Source organism: Lathyrus oleraceus, chromosome 4, assembly GCF_024323335.1.
Source record: "Lathyrus oleraceus cultivar Zhongwan6 chromosome 4, CAAS_Psat_ZW6_1.0, whole genome shotgun sequence".
NCBI lineage: Eukaryota > Viridiplantae > Streptophyta > Magnoliopsida > Fabales > Fabaceae > Lathyrus > Lathyrus oleraceus.
In genome coordinates, this window is record NC_066582.1 from 345180545 (window position 1) to 345200193 (window position 19649).

The following is a 19649-nucleotide window of genomic DNA, read 5'->3' on the forward strand; positions in this document are numbered from 1 at the left end:
GACAAATTGTCTTGGAAGTAGTGGATGAGAAGTTGGTCATTGTCGGTCTGAGTCGACATTTTCCTGGCATACATGACCAGGTGGCTGAGAGGGCAAGTATTTCCCTTGTACTTTTCAAAGTCAGGTACCTTGAACTTTATAGGGATTTTCACATTTGGGACCAAACAGAGTTCAGCAACAGACTTGCCGAAAAGGTCTTTTCCTCGAAGAATTTTCAATTCCTTGCGGAGCTCAAGAAACTGATCGTTCATAACATCCATCTTTTCATAGTCATCTGGGCCCTCAGACGGCTCAGAATGATAGATGGTGTCGTCTACTCTGGGCATAGTATGCACGACAGGAGGAGGAACGGCTAGGACTGGGCTAGATGCCGGCAGAGAAGCAAAAGTGGGTGCAGGACCCTCAGGCATGAAGTTGGGAGGCATCCCCCACGGAAACCCGGCTGGCATGGCTGTTGGTGCAAAGTGGGCGCTGGCTGCAGGCACGGTTGAAAAGACAATTTTAGAGATGATTGTCCTCTAGGGAGGAGTTGAAGGCGTCAGAGAAGACTGACTCTGGGCAGCCATGAATGACCCCATCAGGGCAGTCAATCTGGTTACTTCCTCCTTAAGCTCACGGTTCTCTTGTTCCAAATGATCCATTAGTCTTGAAGTGTTGGCTCGGGTGTAGTATCGGTGAGTCAGCTTGTCTTCAAAATAAATGAAGAACACAGAGTTAGACCATAGAACAAGAAGCCTGGAGCAAAACCTGCTTATGCATATGATGCATGCAATGCTTGTGCATATGATTTGTTTTTTTATTTATCAGAGGAACTTTAGAGTCCTATTTGCAAATATTGGAAATATTAAGCATTTATTACATATGGAAATATCATATCAATAATATTTGGAAATATTTTTACACCAAAGAAGTACAATCTTGATAACCAAATACAATACAAGAGAGAAGGAAAATGATCATCCTATGGAACCCTAGAAGCAATCATCTAAAGCTCTTGAGACTGGAAGATAAGATGCACGAAGCCTCTTCACCTCCCTCTCATAGGCTGCCTCCATGTCTGCCTTCTCTTTGGCGAGTCGATCGTACTTCCTCTTCCAAAACTTGGAAGACTGAGGAAGTAGAGAAGTCCATGCATCATCAGGATCATCAATAACCTGGTGCTCGAGGAACTCTATCAAAGCATCCTTCTCTCTAATCTGCTGAAGCAACTCCTCTCGTTCACGGATCCAAGCACGCGAACGGTCCTCGTCTCTCAACTCCTCTACTCCTTGGTTAGGGAGGGCTGAAGGCCCAGCCACAACCAACGGTGTAGGTCTCGGATACTCTTAAGGCATGAGGTACTCGAAAGCTCTCCTCCTAACCCAAGAGGTATAGGGTTCCAAAGCGACATAGTTCTTCGGACCTAGCTCCTTCCTTCCTTTCCTATGGATCTTGCACCAAGCGCGGACCATCCTGCCCTTCAAGCCTTGGGGATCTTTACCCTCCTGAAAGAACACACCCTCTAATAGAATGTTATTGGGTTTATCCTTTAGGGGGAACCCAAGCTGACGACGTGCCAAAACAGGGTTGTAGTTAATCCCACCGCATGTACCAAGAAGAGGCACATTGAAGAATTCACCACAAGAGTCGATAATCTGCACACCATCATACACAAGGTTGTACCAAAAGATATCATCATTGGTGAGGGACATGAGTCTCGTGGACCACCGTAGACATCCTTTGTTCTCCTTGAAGGCGATCGTCTGCGGCAAGTGCGAAATAAACCACTTGTACAACTGAGGCAAACAGCACACAATGGTACCACCACCCTTCGCATTCCTCATATGCAAAGAAAAGTAAGTGTCACCCAACAGAGTCGGAACGGGATTAAGAGTGGAGAAAATCCTAATGGCGTTCACATCCACAAACTTGTCGATGTTGGGGAATAACACTAGCCCATAGATGAGAAGTACAAATATGGCCTCAAAGGCGTCCTCACTCATGGCCTTCCCATACATAGTAGCTTGAGCGATGAGGAACTCAGAAGGGAGACCTTGAATTCCACCTTTGGTAGTCATATGAGCACCAACCAGAGATTCGTCTATATGCAACATATCAACTATCTCTTGAGAAGTAGGAACACTCTCTTGGCCACTGAACAGAAACTGGTCTAAAATAGGTATACCCACAAGATAGGCATACTCCTCAAGCGTGGGCAAAAGCTGAAAATCCGGAAATGTGAAGCAACGATACAAAGGATCATAGAACTGCACCAATACACTCATCAATCCTTCGTCCACTTGAGTAGTCAGAACAGATAGAAGCTTCCCAAAACGAGCCTTGAAACCCAAGGGATCTAATACATAGGATGTCAAATTCCATAGCTCTTTCAAGTCGGGTTGTCTGAAACTATACTTCTTTGTATTCCTTCTTTGTCTTTCCATGTCTGAAAGTTTTGCAAATAGACCCCTGAAGTTCCTTGAAAATTTTCTCATTATTGATGATATGAATGCAAATGGGTTCATGAATGCATGGATGCAACAAACACACTCAAGGATCAAGCAAAGCACACCAAACAAAGATCATGGGATGGATCATGTCATCCTTAATATCAATCATCCATTTTGGTGGATTATGCTTTACACCTTATCAACACCCAAGTTCCATTGATATTAAGGATACAAGAACGGATCAACCATGAATCAAGGGTTTGTTGCAAGTCACGAGCATGGAGTCTCGGTTAAGAACCACCCAAAAGGAGTGTACTAGGGTTAAACCTGCCAAACATGTTCTACAAGAGGTTCCCATAGTCATCATCTCGTCTTTCGGATATTATCGGATAAACGACTACTCGTATTCCAAAAATATTCTCAAGAGACACTCTTATGAGTGTAGTATCGTGTAACAATCGTATCAAATCTTATACTTGAACGACTTTCGCACTACATCCTAAGAATAGGCCAAGATGGGCTTGGTAAACTAAGGTCCTTGGCTTCTAAGGTCTATATTGGAAAGAGTAATGTCTAACCACAACTACTTGTGAGACATTATTGATCCCAACATGACCTCCACCAAGTGAATGGGCTTGTAAGTCAACTTGCTAAGGAATAACTCCACACAAGTCAACAAGATTATGCCATTCTCCTATCCTAAGTGCACTCGAGTTCGGGTATAGAACTCATCTCACAAAGATCACCAAGCATACAAGGAGTTAATATTCAAGCAATTCAATCATTACATACAATACAGTAATCCCAAATTGCACAAAAAATATGTCACGAAATAATATACAATACAATACAACAAAAAATGAAAAGTAGGCAAAACCCACTAGGCAAATTTCCCCAACAGAGTCGCCACTTTTCTGTAGCGGGGTATTCGTTACCATTAGAGATATTAGCTAAATCCAAGGTAAACCATACAAGTCGAATCGCCACCGCACTTCTATTTATCCAAAGGAATGGTTAGAAAGCGAACAAAAACCTAAAAGTTTTATCTAATAAAAAACTAGTAAAAATGTCAGAGATCGGGGTAAGGGGGTTGGTTATGCAATGGGAAGGTTTTAAGCACCCAAAACATCCTAGGTACTCCTAGAGAGCCTTTTTCATTTTTGTTGTAAGGTTGGTATTTTGTGAAAATTTGTTTGTGCAAACATGATTGAAGAGATGAGAAGAGAATATACAAGTTATTTACATTTTTGTGTTTGGATGGATAAACCCATTGCCTACGTACCATCTTAAAAAAGATTAGGATCAAAACCTCGTAGTTCGGGGTAAAAATCTCAAAATGAATTGGTGAATTGATTGGTCCAAAAGCCTTAAGGTCTTTTGTTATCCAAGGGAGAAAACTCAACCTAAAACCACAAATCCACCATGTGAGGATAGCTTCAACATGCTAGTGAGGGGTAAACCCTATAATAAGCATGGAAGATTCATTGTCCATCACTAAGGATACAGGTGAGTATTACATCTACATCAAGGATAACTCAAACCTAATAGCTAAAGGTTATGAAAAAAGTTTAATTAAGAAAAGTGGCCATTGAAACCACAAAAGTATTTGAATGAGTTATATTTATCAATGAAAAGTATTTACAAAATACGGTCAAAGTTGATTTAAAGGTTCAATTCAAAATAAGTGTTATGAAAAGGAGTTTGAAAATCAAAAGCATAAGGCTTAGGTTTCTAATGTTTGAAAACAAGTGTTAAATGTTTGCACAAAATTTTTGGCTTGGGTTAGAGTGGAGGGAAGAAGAAGAATGGCTAAAGTCCTAATCATACAAGAGATAAGGGATAAGAAACAAGACCACAAATGGAGTTCCTCTCTTGAGATCATATTGATGATCCAAGTAGCTCCCATCCTTTGGAATATGCAAGCAAAATAATAGTAAGCTCAAGCAATCAACATAATCAAACAAGCTCTTGGAAAGTTCCTCAATGGCTCTTAGATCTCTCTCTCTCTTAGAAGCTCATGGCAATGGTTCCTCTCTTAGGCTCAATGTTGGAATCCCTAGCACAAGAACACACACATTAAAAAGTTCTATCAAACAAACCAAGAATGAACAAGAAGGAGTTTAGAAAGTGGTCTCTTCAATGTTCTCTTTAGCACTTATAGCATTCTAAAGGCTCAATGCCTAGTTGCTCTTTGACTTTTATAGCACTCTAAAGGCCCAATGCCTAGTTGCTCTTTGACTCCAAATTTGCATAGGGAAAATCCTAAAGTCTAAGTCCATTTGTCCATTTCTTTGCATTTGGTCCACAACAATCAAAACAAAACACAAGCACAATGATATATACACAATTATGTGCTCAAGTGAGCAAAAGGCAAATTGCATTAACATAAACATGTGCTCAAATGAGAAAAGGAAAAAGCAAATGAATAATATGTATAAGAATAGTAAATTGCATAAATGTAAAGTGCAAGAAGTAAATGTTAATGGTTAAGGGTTAATGTTAGTAGTTAGTGTGCCATAAGGCAAATTTAGCGCTATGTTAAGCAATCGTAATTGGACTTATGTAGAAGTCACAACTATCTGAGGCCGATCAATAATAATGTAGGCAACAACACAAGTTAGAGGTCTTGATTAGTGAATCAAACTCCAACAACTTGCCATGCCAAAAAGAAGATGAGAAATGATCTTGTATTGATTTAGGTTCTTTGCATGATTTAGGAAGCAATCTATCCTTAATGCAAAGCCATTCACTTGATCCATGACCAAGATGAATAAGATTTTACTCAACGAAGATTAAACCTCCATGTATCAATGCTAACCACCAATCTTTAACTCATTGATCAAAAAAAAGAAAAGAAGAAGAAGAAGAAGATGAAGAAATTAAAGTGCATTAATGGAAATGGTATGTGTTAATCAACAAGCGATGACCAAAGATAGAGAAGATCAAGGTCAAACAATAGAATACATAAGCAAAATGAGAATTAGAAGTCAAGAAACAAATAAAATATTTTTGGCATTTTTAATATTTAAAATAAAACTTGAATTAAAATAATAAAGAAAGGTCAAACTTCAAATTCACTTCAAATTAACTTTGAAAAAGTCCAAGTAAATTATCCCAAGTTCAACAAGATCAAACAAAGTTTGACAAAAAATTTCAGCATTTTTAAAAGTCAGAAACTATTTTAAATCAATTAAAAATGTATAAAAAATAACCTAATTGAACTAAAATCTCAAATAAATGTCAAATCAATAAATAAATTGATAAGAATATTTTTCATAGATCTATCATCATTCAAAGAGGTTGAAAAAATACTTTTGGATTTTTTGAATATCAAAAACTATTTTAAATGAATTAAAAATAAGCAGAAAAGAGAAAATTACTAAAAAATAGCAAATGATAAAATAAAAAATATTAAAAATCATTTTTAGAAACTAGAAATTAAAAGAGAAATAATGCAATTGGTCTCACATTTTTTGGACCAATAATAAAAGAGATATGAATTTTTTAAAAGAAATGGAATTAAATGAAATAAAAGAAATAAGAGAAATAATGCAATTGGTCTCACATTTTTTGGACCGTCTGATGCACTTTCATTAATTGACGTGGATCATCACGTGGCCTGGAAGCGCACGCTGACCATACACCCTAGTCAACTGAATCACATAGTGCCTTAAAATAAGTCATAACGTTGGACAGCCTGGATTAAATCTGGAAACGCAAATGGATAGCTCAGATCTGATCTGGAGATCAGATGGTGGCCAGCGCCACCGTCTTCTCCGGCCAACTTCCGGCCAAGCTCAAAATTACAGAGGGAAAAAATATTAACCAAATGCTACGATCCTGGTAACAATCAAAAGTTGGGGTGATGTACATCACTCCTGTACCAACCAAATCCACTCTAGATTTCTACATTAAGAGAAATCAGAGATGGAATTTTAATGGTGTTCAACTGAACATGCTTAATTTCAAAAATTCAAAGCTCAATAATGTTGCCTCTATGCAGAGGACTTCAGACAACCCAGCAAATGCAAGAAATAAGCTATGAATAAAGAGTTTCGAAGAGATTAAGTTATGATATCCACCTTTGAAATGCAGATCTTGATAGCATAATTCTCCCTTGCTAATGCTTGCAGTGTGGTCTAGTGATGAAGATGAGCAAGGCTTAGGAACTATAGATCTAGAAATCAACCAGTGTAGCTAAAATTTAGATCTGAAAATTTGAAGAAAAAGAGCAAGTTCCTTTAGGTATGGCTAGGGAGAGATTCGTGCAGCATAACAGGTGCCTTCAGGTTGAGAAATTATGAAGCCAAGGCCTTGTATTTATAGATGAAGGGAGCTGCAAGCATGAGCAAAGTATGTGTATGGGTGAAGAGGGCCTCCATGCATGGGCCTGTACAGGCGCATGGAGGGCCCAATTCTAATTGGAATTGCAAGCTACTACCAAATTAAGATGAAATGGACGTGCAGAAATGAGGTCATAAGCTTATGCAATGTATTTTCAATGAGTTTCCAAAAATGCACTAAAACTTTCTCCTATTCGAAAATGGCATGTCCAAAATTAAAATGCAACCTTATGAGTAATGGTTGGAAAGCTTGTTGCATAAGGAACAAATGTCATGTTGATCAAAACTCCATTTGGGCCTTGGAAATTAATGAAAATTGAACTTGAAGTGTAAGGTGCAAAACATGCATATGTGGAATTTTCAAAATTGGCCAAAGTTCAAGCCCTTCTGTCTCATTGATGAAAGCTCCAAATGATAAAATCTCCAACATGAAAGTTGTATATAATTTCAAGTTAATCAATTTGGACTTACATTTTGCATCATTTGGATTTTTTATGAAGAAGTTATGGGCATTTGAAGTTGGACTTTTTCACATTTCAATGCATTTGGTCCAAAGTGACCTATAATGTTTTGCATTATCAAATGTATTTCTTTTGAGATTTTGTAATTTTTCTCAACATAACATTTGAAGTAGAAATATTAAGCTTTTCAATTCATTGATTCTCATCTTAAAATCATGAAAAATGAAGGAGTTATGTCCTTGGGAAGTTGACCCAAAATTAGGGTTTAAGTCAAAATGACCTATAATGTCTTGGAATGTATGATGACCTTCCAAGCTTCAAAGAAAATTTTTATAAACATGAAAGTTTTTTATATGGTTCATAAGAACATTTTTATCTTGGGATCATCTCCATTTGACCAACACATAAAAAGTTAGGTCTCAGTGCATTTCAAAATAGTCAGATGAATTGACTGATCAACTTCTCAAGTCCAAAACTCATATATTGATGAATGGATGATTGAGGACATTCAAATAAGTTCAAATATGCATTAAATGATGAATTAAAGAACTTCCCTTGATTGTATTTGACCATGGGTTGAGGTGCTTCATGGGCAAGGCACAGTCAATGCACAATTGAATTAGGGTTTCCTTGGGAAACAAACCTCAAACCCTTTGATTTGCTTTGATCAAAATGATGAATTAAGATACTTGGGGAGCATATTTGATGGATGAGAGATTTGAGAACCATAGCCATGCTTGCTTTCATCTTCTCTTGGCCATATCAATGCATATAGGATCTCCTAGAAGCTTTTGACCTTGTGACTGCTCAAGCTACAAACAAGAGATGTTAGTGACATATTTTTGTGCTTTTGGTTAGTAAATAAAAATTAGAAAAGCAATAATATATAATTCAAGCATGCTTGGTGATCTCAAACCAAATCACAAGAGACCCCACCCCAAAGGTAAGGAGCCAAGATGCTTATGATCCTTGAGGCAATGTAAATGCAATGTTATGATGCCATGAGGGATCTTAGGGTCAAAATTAGAGTCTTACAACTAGCTTCTGTTCTAAAGTGCAAAACGAACTTGACTCTAAAATTAATAGAGTCATAAGTGATCATGGTGGCGAATTCGAAAATAAGTTCTTTGAAGAACTGGTTGACTCTAATGGAATATCCCATGATTTCTCCTGCCCTAGAACTCCACAATAAAATGGAGTTGTATAGAGGAAGAATAGGACACTCCAAGAAATGGCTAGAACCATGATCAATGAAACAAATGTGGCTAAGCACTTTTCGGCTGAAGCAGTAAATACAACATGCTATATTCATAATAGAATCTCTATAAGACCTATTCTGGAGAAGACTCCCTATGAACTGTGTAAGGGAAGAAAACCCAACATTTCTTACTTCCATCCTTTTGGACGCTCATGCTTTATTCTTAATACTAAAGAACATCTGAACAAGTTTGATTCAAAAGCACAAAAAGGTGTTATGTTAGGATACTCAGAACGCTTTAAAGGCTACAGAGTATACAACACAGAAACCAAATTTGTGGAAGAATCAATACATGTTAGATTTGATGATAAGCTTGACCCTGAAAAGTCAAAGCTAGTTGAGAAACTTGCAGATTTAGAGATAACTCTTGTAGGCTCTAACGAAAAGAATAAAGCATCAGAAGAAACTGAGAAACAAAGTCCAGATGCAACTGAAATCTCAACTATCCAGAAAAGATCAAGAAATCTCCCTAACATCTCTGAAGATTTGACTCTGGGAAAAAAGGATGAACCTGTCAGAACCAGGTCAACTTTCAAAGTATCTGAAGAAACTCCTCTAGGATTGGTATCTCTGATAGAGCCCACTTCCTGTGATGAGGCACTTCAAGACAATGACTGAGTTCTGGAAATGAAAGAAGAATTGGATCAATTCTCAAAGAATGACGTCTAGGATCTTGTCCCAAATCCTAAAGGAACTCATATTATTGGAATAAGATGGGTATTCAGAAACAAACTGAACGAAAAAGGAGAAGTAGTCAGAAACAAAGCACGACTGATGGCACAAGGTTACAATCAACAAGAAGGCATTGACTACAATGAAACCTTTGCTCCAGTCACCAGGTTAGAATCCATTTGTTTACTTGTTTCTTTTGCTGTAAAACATTCCATCAAATTATATCAGATGGATGTCAAGAGCTCATTTCTTAATGGTTATATATCAGAAGAAGTGTATGTTCATAACCTCCAGGTTTTGAAGATTCTAAATGTCCAGAACATGTTTTTAAACTGAAAAAATCATTGTATGGTCTAAAACAAGCTCCTAGAGCTTGGTATGAAAGACTAAGAAACTTTCTCCTAGAACATGACTTTATTAGAGGAAAGGTTGACTCTACACTCTTCTGTAAAACCATTAGAAATGATCTCATGATATGCCAGATATATGTTGATGACATTATTTTTGGTTCAGCTAACCCCTCTGTGTGTCAAGAGTTTTCTAAGCTGATGCAGGCAGAATTTGAAATAAGCTTAATGCAAGAACTAAAGTTCTTTCTGGGAATTCAAATCAATCAAGCTTCAGAAGCTAGTTATGTATATCAAAGTAAATACATAAAATACATTCTGAAGAAATTCGAAATGGCAGAATGCAAACCTGCCAAGACACTCATGCATCCAACCTGCATTCTGGAGAAAGAAGAAGTTAGACAGAAGGTTTGTCAAAAGCTCTATCGTGGTATGATATGCTCTCTTTTCTATCTGACAGCTACACGCCCTGACATTCTTTTTAGTGTATGTCTTTGTGCCAAATTCCAATCAGATCCTAGGGAATCTCATTTAACAGTTCTTAAAAGAATCCTAAGGTATCTGAAAGGAACCACTAACCTTGGCCTGATGTATGAGAAAACATCCGAGTATAGGCTCTCTAGTTATTGTGATGCATATTATGCAGGGGACAGAATAGAATGTAAAAGTACATCTGGGAACTGTCAGTTCTTGGGAAATAATCTCATATCATGGGCCAGCAAAAGATTGTTAACCATCACTTTGTCTACTGCAGAAGCCGAATATATATCAGCTTCACTTTGCACTACTCAAATACTCTGGATGAAAAATCAACTAGAAGACCTTCATATCTTTGAGAGTAACATTCCTATCTTCTGTGACAATACTGATGCCATATGTTTAAGTAAGAACCATATCTTGCATTCCAGAGCTAAGCGCATAGAAATAAAACATCACTTTATTAGAGACTATGTTCAAAAAGGGGTAATATCCTTCCAATTTATTGATACGGACCATCAATGGGCTGATATTTTCACTAAACCCCTCGCTGAAGACAGATTCTCATTTATTCTGAAACATTTAAAAATAGAAATTTGCCCAGAATAAACCAAATGTGCTTCTCTGAAATAGAAAAAATAAGGCTCTGAAATAAACATTTGGTATCTGGATCTGACTCGGATACTTCTACCAGTTAGGAGTCATCTGAATCAGAAATCCTTAGGATCTAATCTCTTGGTATTCCTGAAGATCAGATAGATGAACACGTGGGGCATCATGCATCTAACTTTGGATCTTCTAGACAGTTGTCTAGCAGAAATCAAGAGACAAACCCTTGAGATCTCCTCGAGCAGTGTGCTGACATGAGATTAAACATTCATCATGGGCTATAATCATGTCTCCCCTAAGCGTTTCAACTTGGTTAATGTGCATCATTAATTTCATAACCTCTCAACTTCCTCTAACACTGTCGTTTTGCATGTATCTCCTTGTGTATTTATATTTTTCACTTACCACAATCTCACACTTTTACACTCATTCCCTACACAAACCCTCTTCTCTCTCAAGTGCATCATCTTCATCAGTTCTTCATCATCTTCAACAATGCTCTTCATCATCTTCAACAAAGTTCTTCACACTTCAAACAAGTTCATCAAAGTTCTTCATGGATGCTCAACAACAATCCATGTACAACTATTCTCAGCAGATGGAATCAACTGATCAAATTCCCATTTCTTCTCAACAAAGAATTGCTACTACTGGTGTCGTTTCTACCCGAATCTACAAAGAACCTCACATTCTATACCTTGAACCTCATATTCATCTTGCCATGCCCTTTGACAAGCTTGAAGTGTTGTGCGAATCACTGGTAGACTTTGACAACATGAAGCACAATGGCATAGACTTCACTGAGGAACTAAGAATGCAAGGATGGGAAACCTACTTCCAGAGACTCTACGACCCTGTGTACACTTATCTGGTAAAGGAGTTCTGCCGTTTCATAGATGCAGATGACCATTACATCGTCTCATACATTCTGGGGGTCAAGATGGTAATCACTGAGAAATCCATTGACTCCCTTCTGAACATGGAGAAGACAGAGGAAAGAAGAATCTACAACATCAAGCCTAGGGCAAAGTACTTGTCCTAGAAAATTGCCCCAACTATCTTCCAACAGAACGATGGAGGTAAACACTCCAAGAACAAGGAACTTCACCAGAACCTTCGATTCAGGATGAAGATCATCCTGGGCACCATCCATCACCTCCCTGCCTCCAACTCTTCTGACTTCATCAATACAGATCAGAAGTGCATCCTCTACTGCATTCACAAAGGGGTAAAATTGAATCTGCCAACATTACTCTTCAAGTATCTCAAAGATTTTGTCAAGGATACCAGAAACAATATGAAGCCCAAAACCTATATTCCTTTGGGAAGCTCATCTCCGATTTCTGATCGAGAGTGGGTTGATGGATCACCTGATCCATCACAATCTGTTGGAGGATGTCACTGTTGACATTGGAAGACCTCTGAATGCTCGCAATCTGAAGAGTATGGGTGTGATTGAGCAAGTCAGAGCTAAACCTATTCTAGACACATCCTAGGAAGCACTCAAGGATCAGAGGTATATTACCAATGGTCTCTACCTCTTCTCCAAGATTGACCCTCCAGAAGTGGTGGCACACTATCTGCACGACCTTGCAAGCCAAGAGGTTGATATTTCCAAGTTCTCTGTGGATTGGCTGCCTGAGCATCCACCAAACTTCATGAAGAGAATGTGAGAGCCTTATGAAAATTCAAAGAAGGCCAAGAAGGCTAAATTGGGAGAAACCTATGGGTCAAGACCTCCAGTCCATCTGGCTGATTCCCCAAGTAAGTTTCTACCTCCTTCTCGCTCTGTTAAATTAAAGCCACTTGCTTCTTCTCTTCCCAAAACCACTTCCATATACACCCAATCAGAAACACCACCCTCTACCTTCAAATCCTCTAATCCATCTTCTCAAAAATTCAATCTCGCAACCACTACCTTACCCGTTTCTGAAGCAGAAATTCTGAACGAAACCACCTCATCGTCTTATTCTACACCTTCATCCCCACCATACTACATTCTCTCATTAGACACCGAACCCTCTGACCCCCAATCCCTCACACTAGCTCAACTTCAGGTGCATGCTCTTGCCTCACACCAACCACCACAACCTGAACCAAAAGCCACCTCTCCACCCCCTGAACAACAAAATCCACCACCATCTGAACAACCTCAAACATCACCTTCTAAAAAACCAGCAACTCCACCCTCTGAACAACAACCCACAACACCACCTGCACAAACAACACCACCACCCTCTGATATTCCCACCATACCAACCTTTGAAGACATCATCATCCCTACTGAAACTCTCGCTGACACCAACCAAATCATCCCCATCCCCCAACTCTGAAATAGAACTTGCCTTCCCCACCTTAGAATAAGCAATCACTTTATTTGCAGAGTCTTAAGTATGCAGGACTCTAAACAAAATAGCCAGATAGACACTCATCAGATACAGAATCAAAGTCTAAGATACCAATTAGAAGATACGCAAGCAGAAGCTCTGACTTTGATCAATGCAAGCGCAACTAAACAAAAGACATCAGACACCTAGAAGTGGAAGAGTGACTCAAGAATCTGAAGACATACGCTCTGATGAAATCAAGTGAAGAGAAACTCTAAAGACAGACAGCAACAAGCATCGTCTGAAGTTACATGAAGGCTCTGACTTTCGGACCCTCTGATTCAGAAAGCTTAACCTTGAAGAAATTCGCTTATGGAAAGAAGCTAATTTAGGAAGGATTTTATGGCGCCCCAAATATTGCTTTAGAAAGAACACAAAGATTAATTACATTAATCATCCATCATTGCCTAAGATTCTGAATTTAACATCATTCAACGATCTTCTCATCCTCCTATATAAAGGATGGAACGCCACTCAAGGAAAGCAATTGGAAAACACGAGAATAAAATACTTCCACTATATTCATTATTCATTCTCCAACACGAGTTGCTGCTCTAACGTGTGAAATAATTCTTTACTCTTACATTGTGTAATTTCTACTTATTTTAGAAGCACAATCATTACTGTAATCATATTATATTGCTAAGAAATTTCCTCAAATGAGTTGTGAAGTCTATAAACTTGAGAGGGATAAAATATCTTTATTCTCTTAGACGATTGTTTGTGTAATCTTTCAATATTAGTGGATTAAGTCCTTTTTGAAGGCGAAATCACCTTGGCCGGGTGGACTGGAGTAGCTTTGAATTTCAAGCGAACTAGTATAAAATTCTATGTTGAATTTATTTGTTTCTGCGTGTGTCTAAATTCCAAAAAGATTTATTTTCTCAAAATAATTCAAACCCACCTTTCTTGTTTTCCTCTAGCTTCAGTATCGTGGGTCTCGAAGCTGCTATTGACCTAAGGATCAAAACTTGGGAGGTGTATAGAGACTTAGTGCTCGTTATCTGTCAAGCAAAAGGAAAATGGATAACCCATCACCTACATTTGATTCCTTAACGTGATCATGTCTTATAATTAATGAAGAATTTTGAAGAAATCACCTTTCATCATATTCCCATAGAAGAAAATTAAATGGCAGACGCTTTAGCCACATTATTATCAATGTACAAAGTAAACTACCATAATGAAGCATTAGTAATAAAGATGGATCTTAAAGATGAACCAGCAGTGTTTTTTATAGTCAAAGAATAATCTGATGGCAAACCTTGGTACCATGACATCTAGTGTTTACTTAAAAATCAAGAGTATCCAGCAGGGGTATCCAACAATGACTGGAAAAATTTGTGAATGTTTGCTTCCAAAATTTTCCTCAATGGAGATGTACTCTACAAAATTAAATATGACATGGTATTGCTCATATGCGCGAATAGACATGAAGCAAACATGATTTTAAAAGCAATCCATGAGGGTTCTGAAGGGATTCATGCTAATGGACATGATATGGCCAATAAAATCCTTCGAGTTGGCTATTGATGGATGACTATGGAGTCTGACTATTTTGACTACGTCAAAAGGTACCACAAATTCCAAATATATGCTGACAAGATTCATGTCCCACCAACTCCTTTAAATGTGTTATCATCACCATGTCCCTTCTCTATGTGGGGAATCAATATGATTGGAATGATCGAATCGAAAGCTTTGAACGGTTTTCGCTTCATCTAGTTGTTATCGATTACTTCACTAAATGGGTGGAAGTTACTTCATACACCAATGCCACAAAACAAGTGGTTACACAATTTATAAAAAAGGAAATAATTTGTCGCTACAGAGTTCCTATAAAAATTATTACTGACAATGCCAGTAACTTGAATAATAAAATGATGAAGGAGGTGTGCGAGAGCTTCAAAATTGAACACCACAAATTTTTAACATATCAGCCCAAGATGAATGGCGTTGTGGAAGCAGTGAATAAGAACATAAAACAGATTGTCCAAAAAATGGTAAAAACCTACAAAATTTTGCTTGACATGCCTCTCTTTGCTCTACATGGCTACAGTACTTTGGTACGCACCTCTACTGGGGAAACTCCGTTCTCACTTGTATATGGCATGTAAGTTGTCCTCCCAATCAAGGTTGAAATTCCTTCAATGAGGGTCATCATGGAAGCCAAGCTTGATGAAGCAGGATGGATCTAGACCAAATTTGATCAGCTGAATCTCATAGAAAAAAATGCTTGAATGTTATCTACCATGGTCAGCTATACCAGAGACGACTCAAGAATGCGTTTGGAAAAAAGGTTCGCCCTTAGGAATTTCGAGAACGTGACCTAGTGCTCAAGAAATACTTGCCAATATATTTGGATCCACGAGGAAAGTGGACTCCTAACTATGAAGGATCATTTCTCATAAAGAAGGCCTTCTCAGGTGGAACCCTGATCCTCGAGGCTATACACCTTCTACTAGCCTATGCTTACTCCAAGAATTTCAAGCTATTTCAAATGGACGTGAAAAGTTCATTTCTAAATGGTTATATTAATGAAGAGGTGTATGTAGCTCAACCTCCCGATTTTGAAAATCACGAGTATCCCAATCATTTTTTCAAATTAAAACACGCTTTGTATGGTCTCAAACAAGCACCTAGGATTTGGTATGAGCGACTTGGCAAGTTTTTGATTAATCAAGGGTACCCAAGGGGGAAACTAGATACTACTCTTTGTATTAAGCGCCATGGAAATAATACTCTTATTGTTCAAGTTTATGCTGATGATATCCTTTTTTGATCAACTAATATGCATCTTTTCAAAGAGTTTTCTGAGCTTATGCAGGGTGAGTTTGAGATGAGCCTAATGGGGGAGTTGAATTACTTCCTTGGAAGTCAAATCGAGCGACTCAATAAAGGAACATTTGTTTATCAAACCATATATTGCAATGACTTGATAAATAGATTTGGCATGGAAGATGAAAAATCGATTAACACTATGATGCCTACAAACAGCAACTTGGAAAGGAATGAAAATGGTACGGATGTTGATGTGAAAAAATATAGAGGTATGCTTGGTTTTTTTCTATATCTCACTGTACCTATGCTGGATATTATGTTTAGCGTCTATATGTGTGCCCGTTATCAATCGGCTCTTAAGGAATCACATTTAAAAGTCATTAAACGCATTCTTAGGTATCTTCATGGTACTTCTTGTAGATGTTTTTGATTGGCTGCATTTTGTGTTAAAACACTTATTGTACTTAGATGTCTTGACTGATGTCATGACATGCTTAAGTAGTATGCTGCAGGATTAGCTAATATAGGATTTACTGGATGTCAAACTGAATGTTATGACATTCATTCCTGACAGCAGATGCTAAAGTATAGGCCAATTAGTTTTTCTGTTATATTTCAGTATTTATCTCAGGCTGATTTTCAGGAAACTAACAGATGTGCTAAAATTAAGAGATCTAGCAAATAGCCTATTTTCTGGATGTCAAACTGAATGTTATGACATTCATCCCTGACAGCAGATGCTAAAGTATAGGCTAATTAGTTTTTCTGTTATGTTTCAGCATTTATCTCAGGCTGTTTTTCAGGAATCTAACAGCTGTGCTAAAATCCAGGAAACTAAAAGACCTAGCATTTAGCCTATTTGTTAGCACCCTAATGTGTGGAAATTAGGTTAACTTGCTTGACCTTAATTTTAGGAAATTCAAGTACAAGGCCCAAGTGTTGCATTATAAAAGGATGGCAATCCTACTTTCAGCAACTCAGGGGTTTTGAAGCGTGAAGATTTAAATATATCAAAGACTCTACTGAGGTAGTAGATGGCTCTTTCAACACCATTATCATCCTCTTAATCCAACATGCTCCCTAAAGTCTTGTCAGATGCAAATATATACAATCTCATACTTTTGTTTCTACAAGGTGGTGTCAAGATTGATGGATGACTCAAGTATGCTTTAATCTTATCATATGCTTCTTGTTGAGCCTTCCCCCATTCGAACCCTTCCTTGTTGAGTCGAAGCAATGGTAAAAAAGCTTGTGTCTTCCCACTAAGGTTTGAGATGAATCTCCTTAGGAAATTGATCTTGCCTAGTAGTGACTGCAAACCTTTCTTTACTGATGGCACTTTCGCTTCCATGATGGCCTTGGTCTTATTCTGGTTTATTTCGACCCCCTTTTTATGGACCACAAAGCCTAAGAAATTCCCAGCCTACACACAAAAAGCGCATTTTAAAGGATTCATTTTAAGACCATGCTTTCTCATCCTCTCAAAAGATATTCGAAGATGGTCTATGTGACTCTTCCCTGAAATAGACTTAATGACAATATCATCTATATAGATTTGAATAAAAGCCTCTATAAAATCATGGAAGATCAAATTCATCGCTCTTTGGCAAGTTGCCCCAGCATTTTTTAAACCAAAAGGCCTCATTACCCATTCGTAGGTGCCTAAGGGTCCAGGGCATCGAAATGTTGTTTTCAGGACATCCTCTTCAGCAATAAATATTTGATTATACCCAGAATACCCGTCAAGCATGCTTAAATATTCATAGCCTGCAGCGGAATCAACTAACATTTCTGCCACTGGCATTGAATATTCATCTTTTGGGGTTGCAGTATTTAAATCTCTAAAATCTATGCAAACCCTTAAAGTACCATTCTTTTTTACAACTGGCACAATATTAGCTACCCATTCGACATACCTGGTCGTGCGAATGAAATTGCAGCGAAGGAGCCTTTCGACTTCTTCTTTAATCTTCAAAAGTATTATTGAGGCAAATCGCCTTGGGTTATGCTTCACAGGCTTCTTTCCAGGCTTGATCGACAATTTCAATTCGACCAGCTCTCTGCTTAAACCAAGCATTTCATCATAGTCTCATGCGAAACAATCCTTAAACTCTTTTAGCAACTGGACCACTTCGACTTTGAGTTAAGGATGGATATTGGCACTAATGTAAGTTGGTTTTTTTATCACTCCCTCACCCAAGTCTACTTCTTCGAGGGGATCCTGAGCCAACATTTTAATGTTTATTTCTAGCGGATCCTTCTCAAAACCTAAAGGCTCATCATCGTAGATCGTATCGAGCCTCTGGTCTTGCTCTTCATTCTGACCCTTGTCAGGTGGCACTGGGTCAAAGTCCATCCCAGGACCTATCGATTGAGAAATTTCACTGGCTTTGACAACCATGCTTTTGACTTCGGCTTCTAAGGCCAATTGTTGCTTGCTTTCGACTATGTAAGCCGAAATCCTTTTTAGCGCTGTAAACTCAGTCATCATTATTGAATTCACTTCCCCATCCTGTGGGTTCGATTCCAAACGCTCCTAAATATCTGAAGTCATTTTTGCCTACTATTTCTCTGTCCCAACAAAAACCATAATGAGGGTGTAGTAACAGGGAACAATAAGCATTGTCATCAGGGGTGAATGCAAACTCGGCCGAATCACAAGGAGCTATGGTGGCCAAGTGCTTGTCAAATTGGCACCTGTCGACATGATTGATAGAGGTTTTGAAGTACCTCTGATCCGCCTCTATGTTTTCGATGATGCCATCTGGGTGCCAAATTATTATCCTCTGGTGCATTGAAGATGGGACCGCTCCGACCCCATGTATCCACTCCCTTCCAAGCAACAGGTTGTAGTTAGCCTTTGTTTCCACAATCATAAACATTGTAGACCTTGTAATTGTCCCTACTGTTACTTCGACTTGGATGACTCCTATAGTGGAACCCACTTTACCTTCATAGTTGGTGAGCATCATGTTATGAGGTTTGGCGTCAGTATCATACTTACCAATTTTTCTCAGCATGCGGTGAGGCATTAAATTCATAGTTGCTCCACAATCCACCATTATTTTATTAACGGGGACGTCTTCGACTTTTCCAGTGATGAAGAGGGGTTTATTGTGGCTCCTCATGGCTTCGCTGGGCCTCTCGAAGAATGCATTTTTCTCTTCAACACAGCCGTTATTCATCACATAGTAACACACTGGCTTATGAACAACCATTTCTCTCTCTATGATGTTGTCGGTGTCTTCGACTTCAGTAATCCGATCGAATTCCCTTGGCATCATGGACACCACCTCGACTAGAATATCTAGGGAGGCTTTTGACCCTGAGTCGAAGTTATCAGTCAGCATTTCATCTTCAGCTGCCACTTGATTGTGTCTTTCTCTGGCCACTTCAGCTGGATTATTGAGATTTCTTTTGACGAAGCTTGAGTCTTCCCTTTTCTTCGCAGTCACATTGGTACTTGACTCAACTTGTTCTCTCTCACCATCCTCTCTCTGGGCTTTTCTTCTTCTTTGTTCTCTCCTCCATTGAGATCTGGTCATAGGGTTTTTCACATATAGTTTTCAGACACATGGGAGGTTCTTTTGTCAGCCCGAAACTCCTTGCGGTAAGGCAATGACGAACCCCTTTCGACCTCGAAGTTCTGCCATTTTCCATGGCCGGTTTTCCTACCATCATTGGCTTGACCCATTTTCTATTTGACCCTTCGAAACTATGTTTGAAGGAAATGGGTTTAATATTCGGCCCTGCTTGCTTGGTTTCACCAAGTCTCACCATTGGTCGTCTTGGATCAGGATATCTCATGGGGTCGAAAGCCCTTCTTGGCTTACCAACCTGGTGATTTTGGACGACTTTGCGACCATCTTGGTGATTCACTCTCCT

The 19649-nt window shown here is 38.6% G+C and overlaps 1 protein-coding gene across 1 annotated transcript; it reads left to right on the top strand.

Annotated features, from left to right (window-relative positions):
- The first annotated feature begins 11152 nt into the window (after positions 1 to 11152).
- On the top strand, positions 11153 to 12929 carry LOC127137363 (uncharacterized). Its single transcript, XM_051063832.1, has 2 exons — positions 11153 to 11539; positions 12399 to 12929. Exons 1-2 carry the CDS (start codon positions 11153 to 11155, stop codon positions 12927 to 12929), a joined length of 918 nt encoding a protein of 305 aa, XP_050919789.1.
- Positions 12930 to 19649: the final 6720 nt, after the last annotated feature.

Excerpts from the sequence above, each read along its gene's own strand:
- LOC127137363 (XM_051063832.1), top strand. The coding sequence starts at position 11,153 with ATGGATGCTCAACAACAATCCATGTACAACTATTCTCAGCAGATGGAA. Across the intron at positions 11,540-12,398 it reads ACATTCTGGGGGTCAAGATG|CCACTTGCTTCTTCTCTTCC; the intron begins GTAATCACTGAG and ends GTTAAATTAAAG.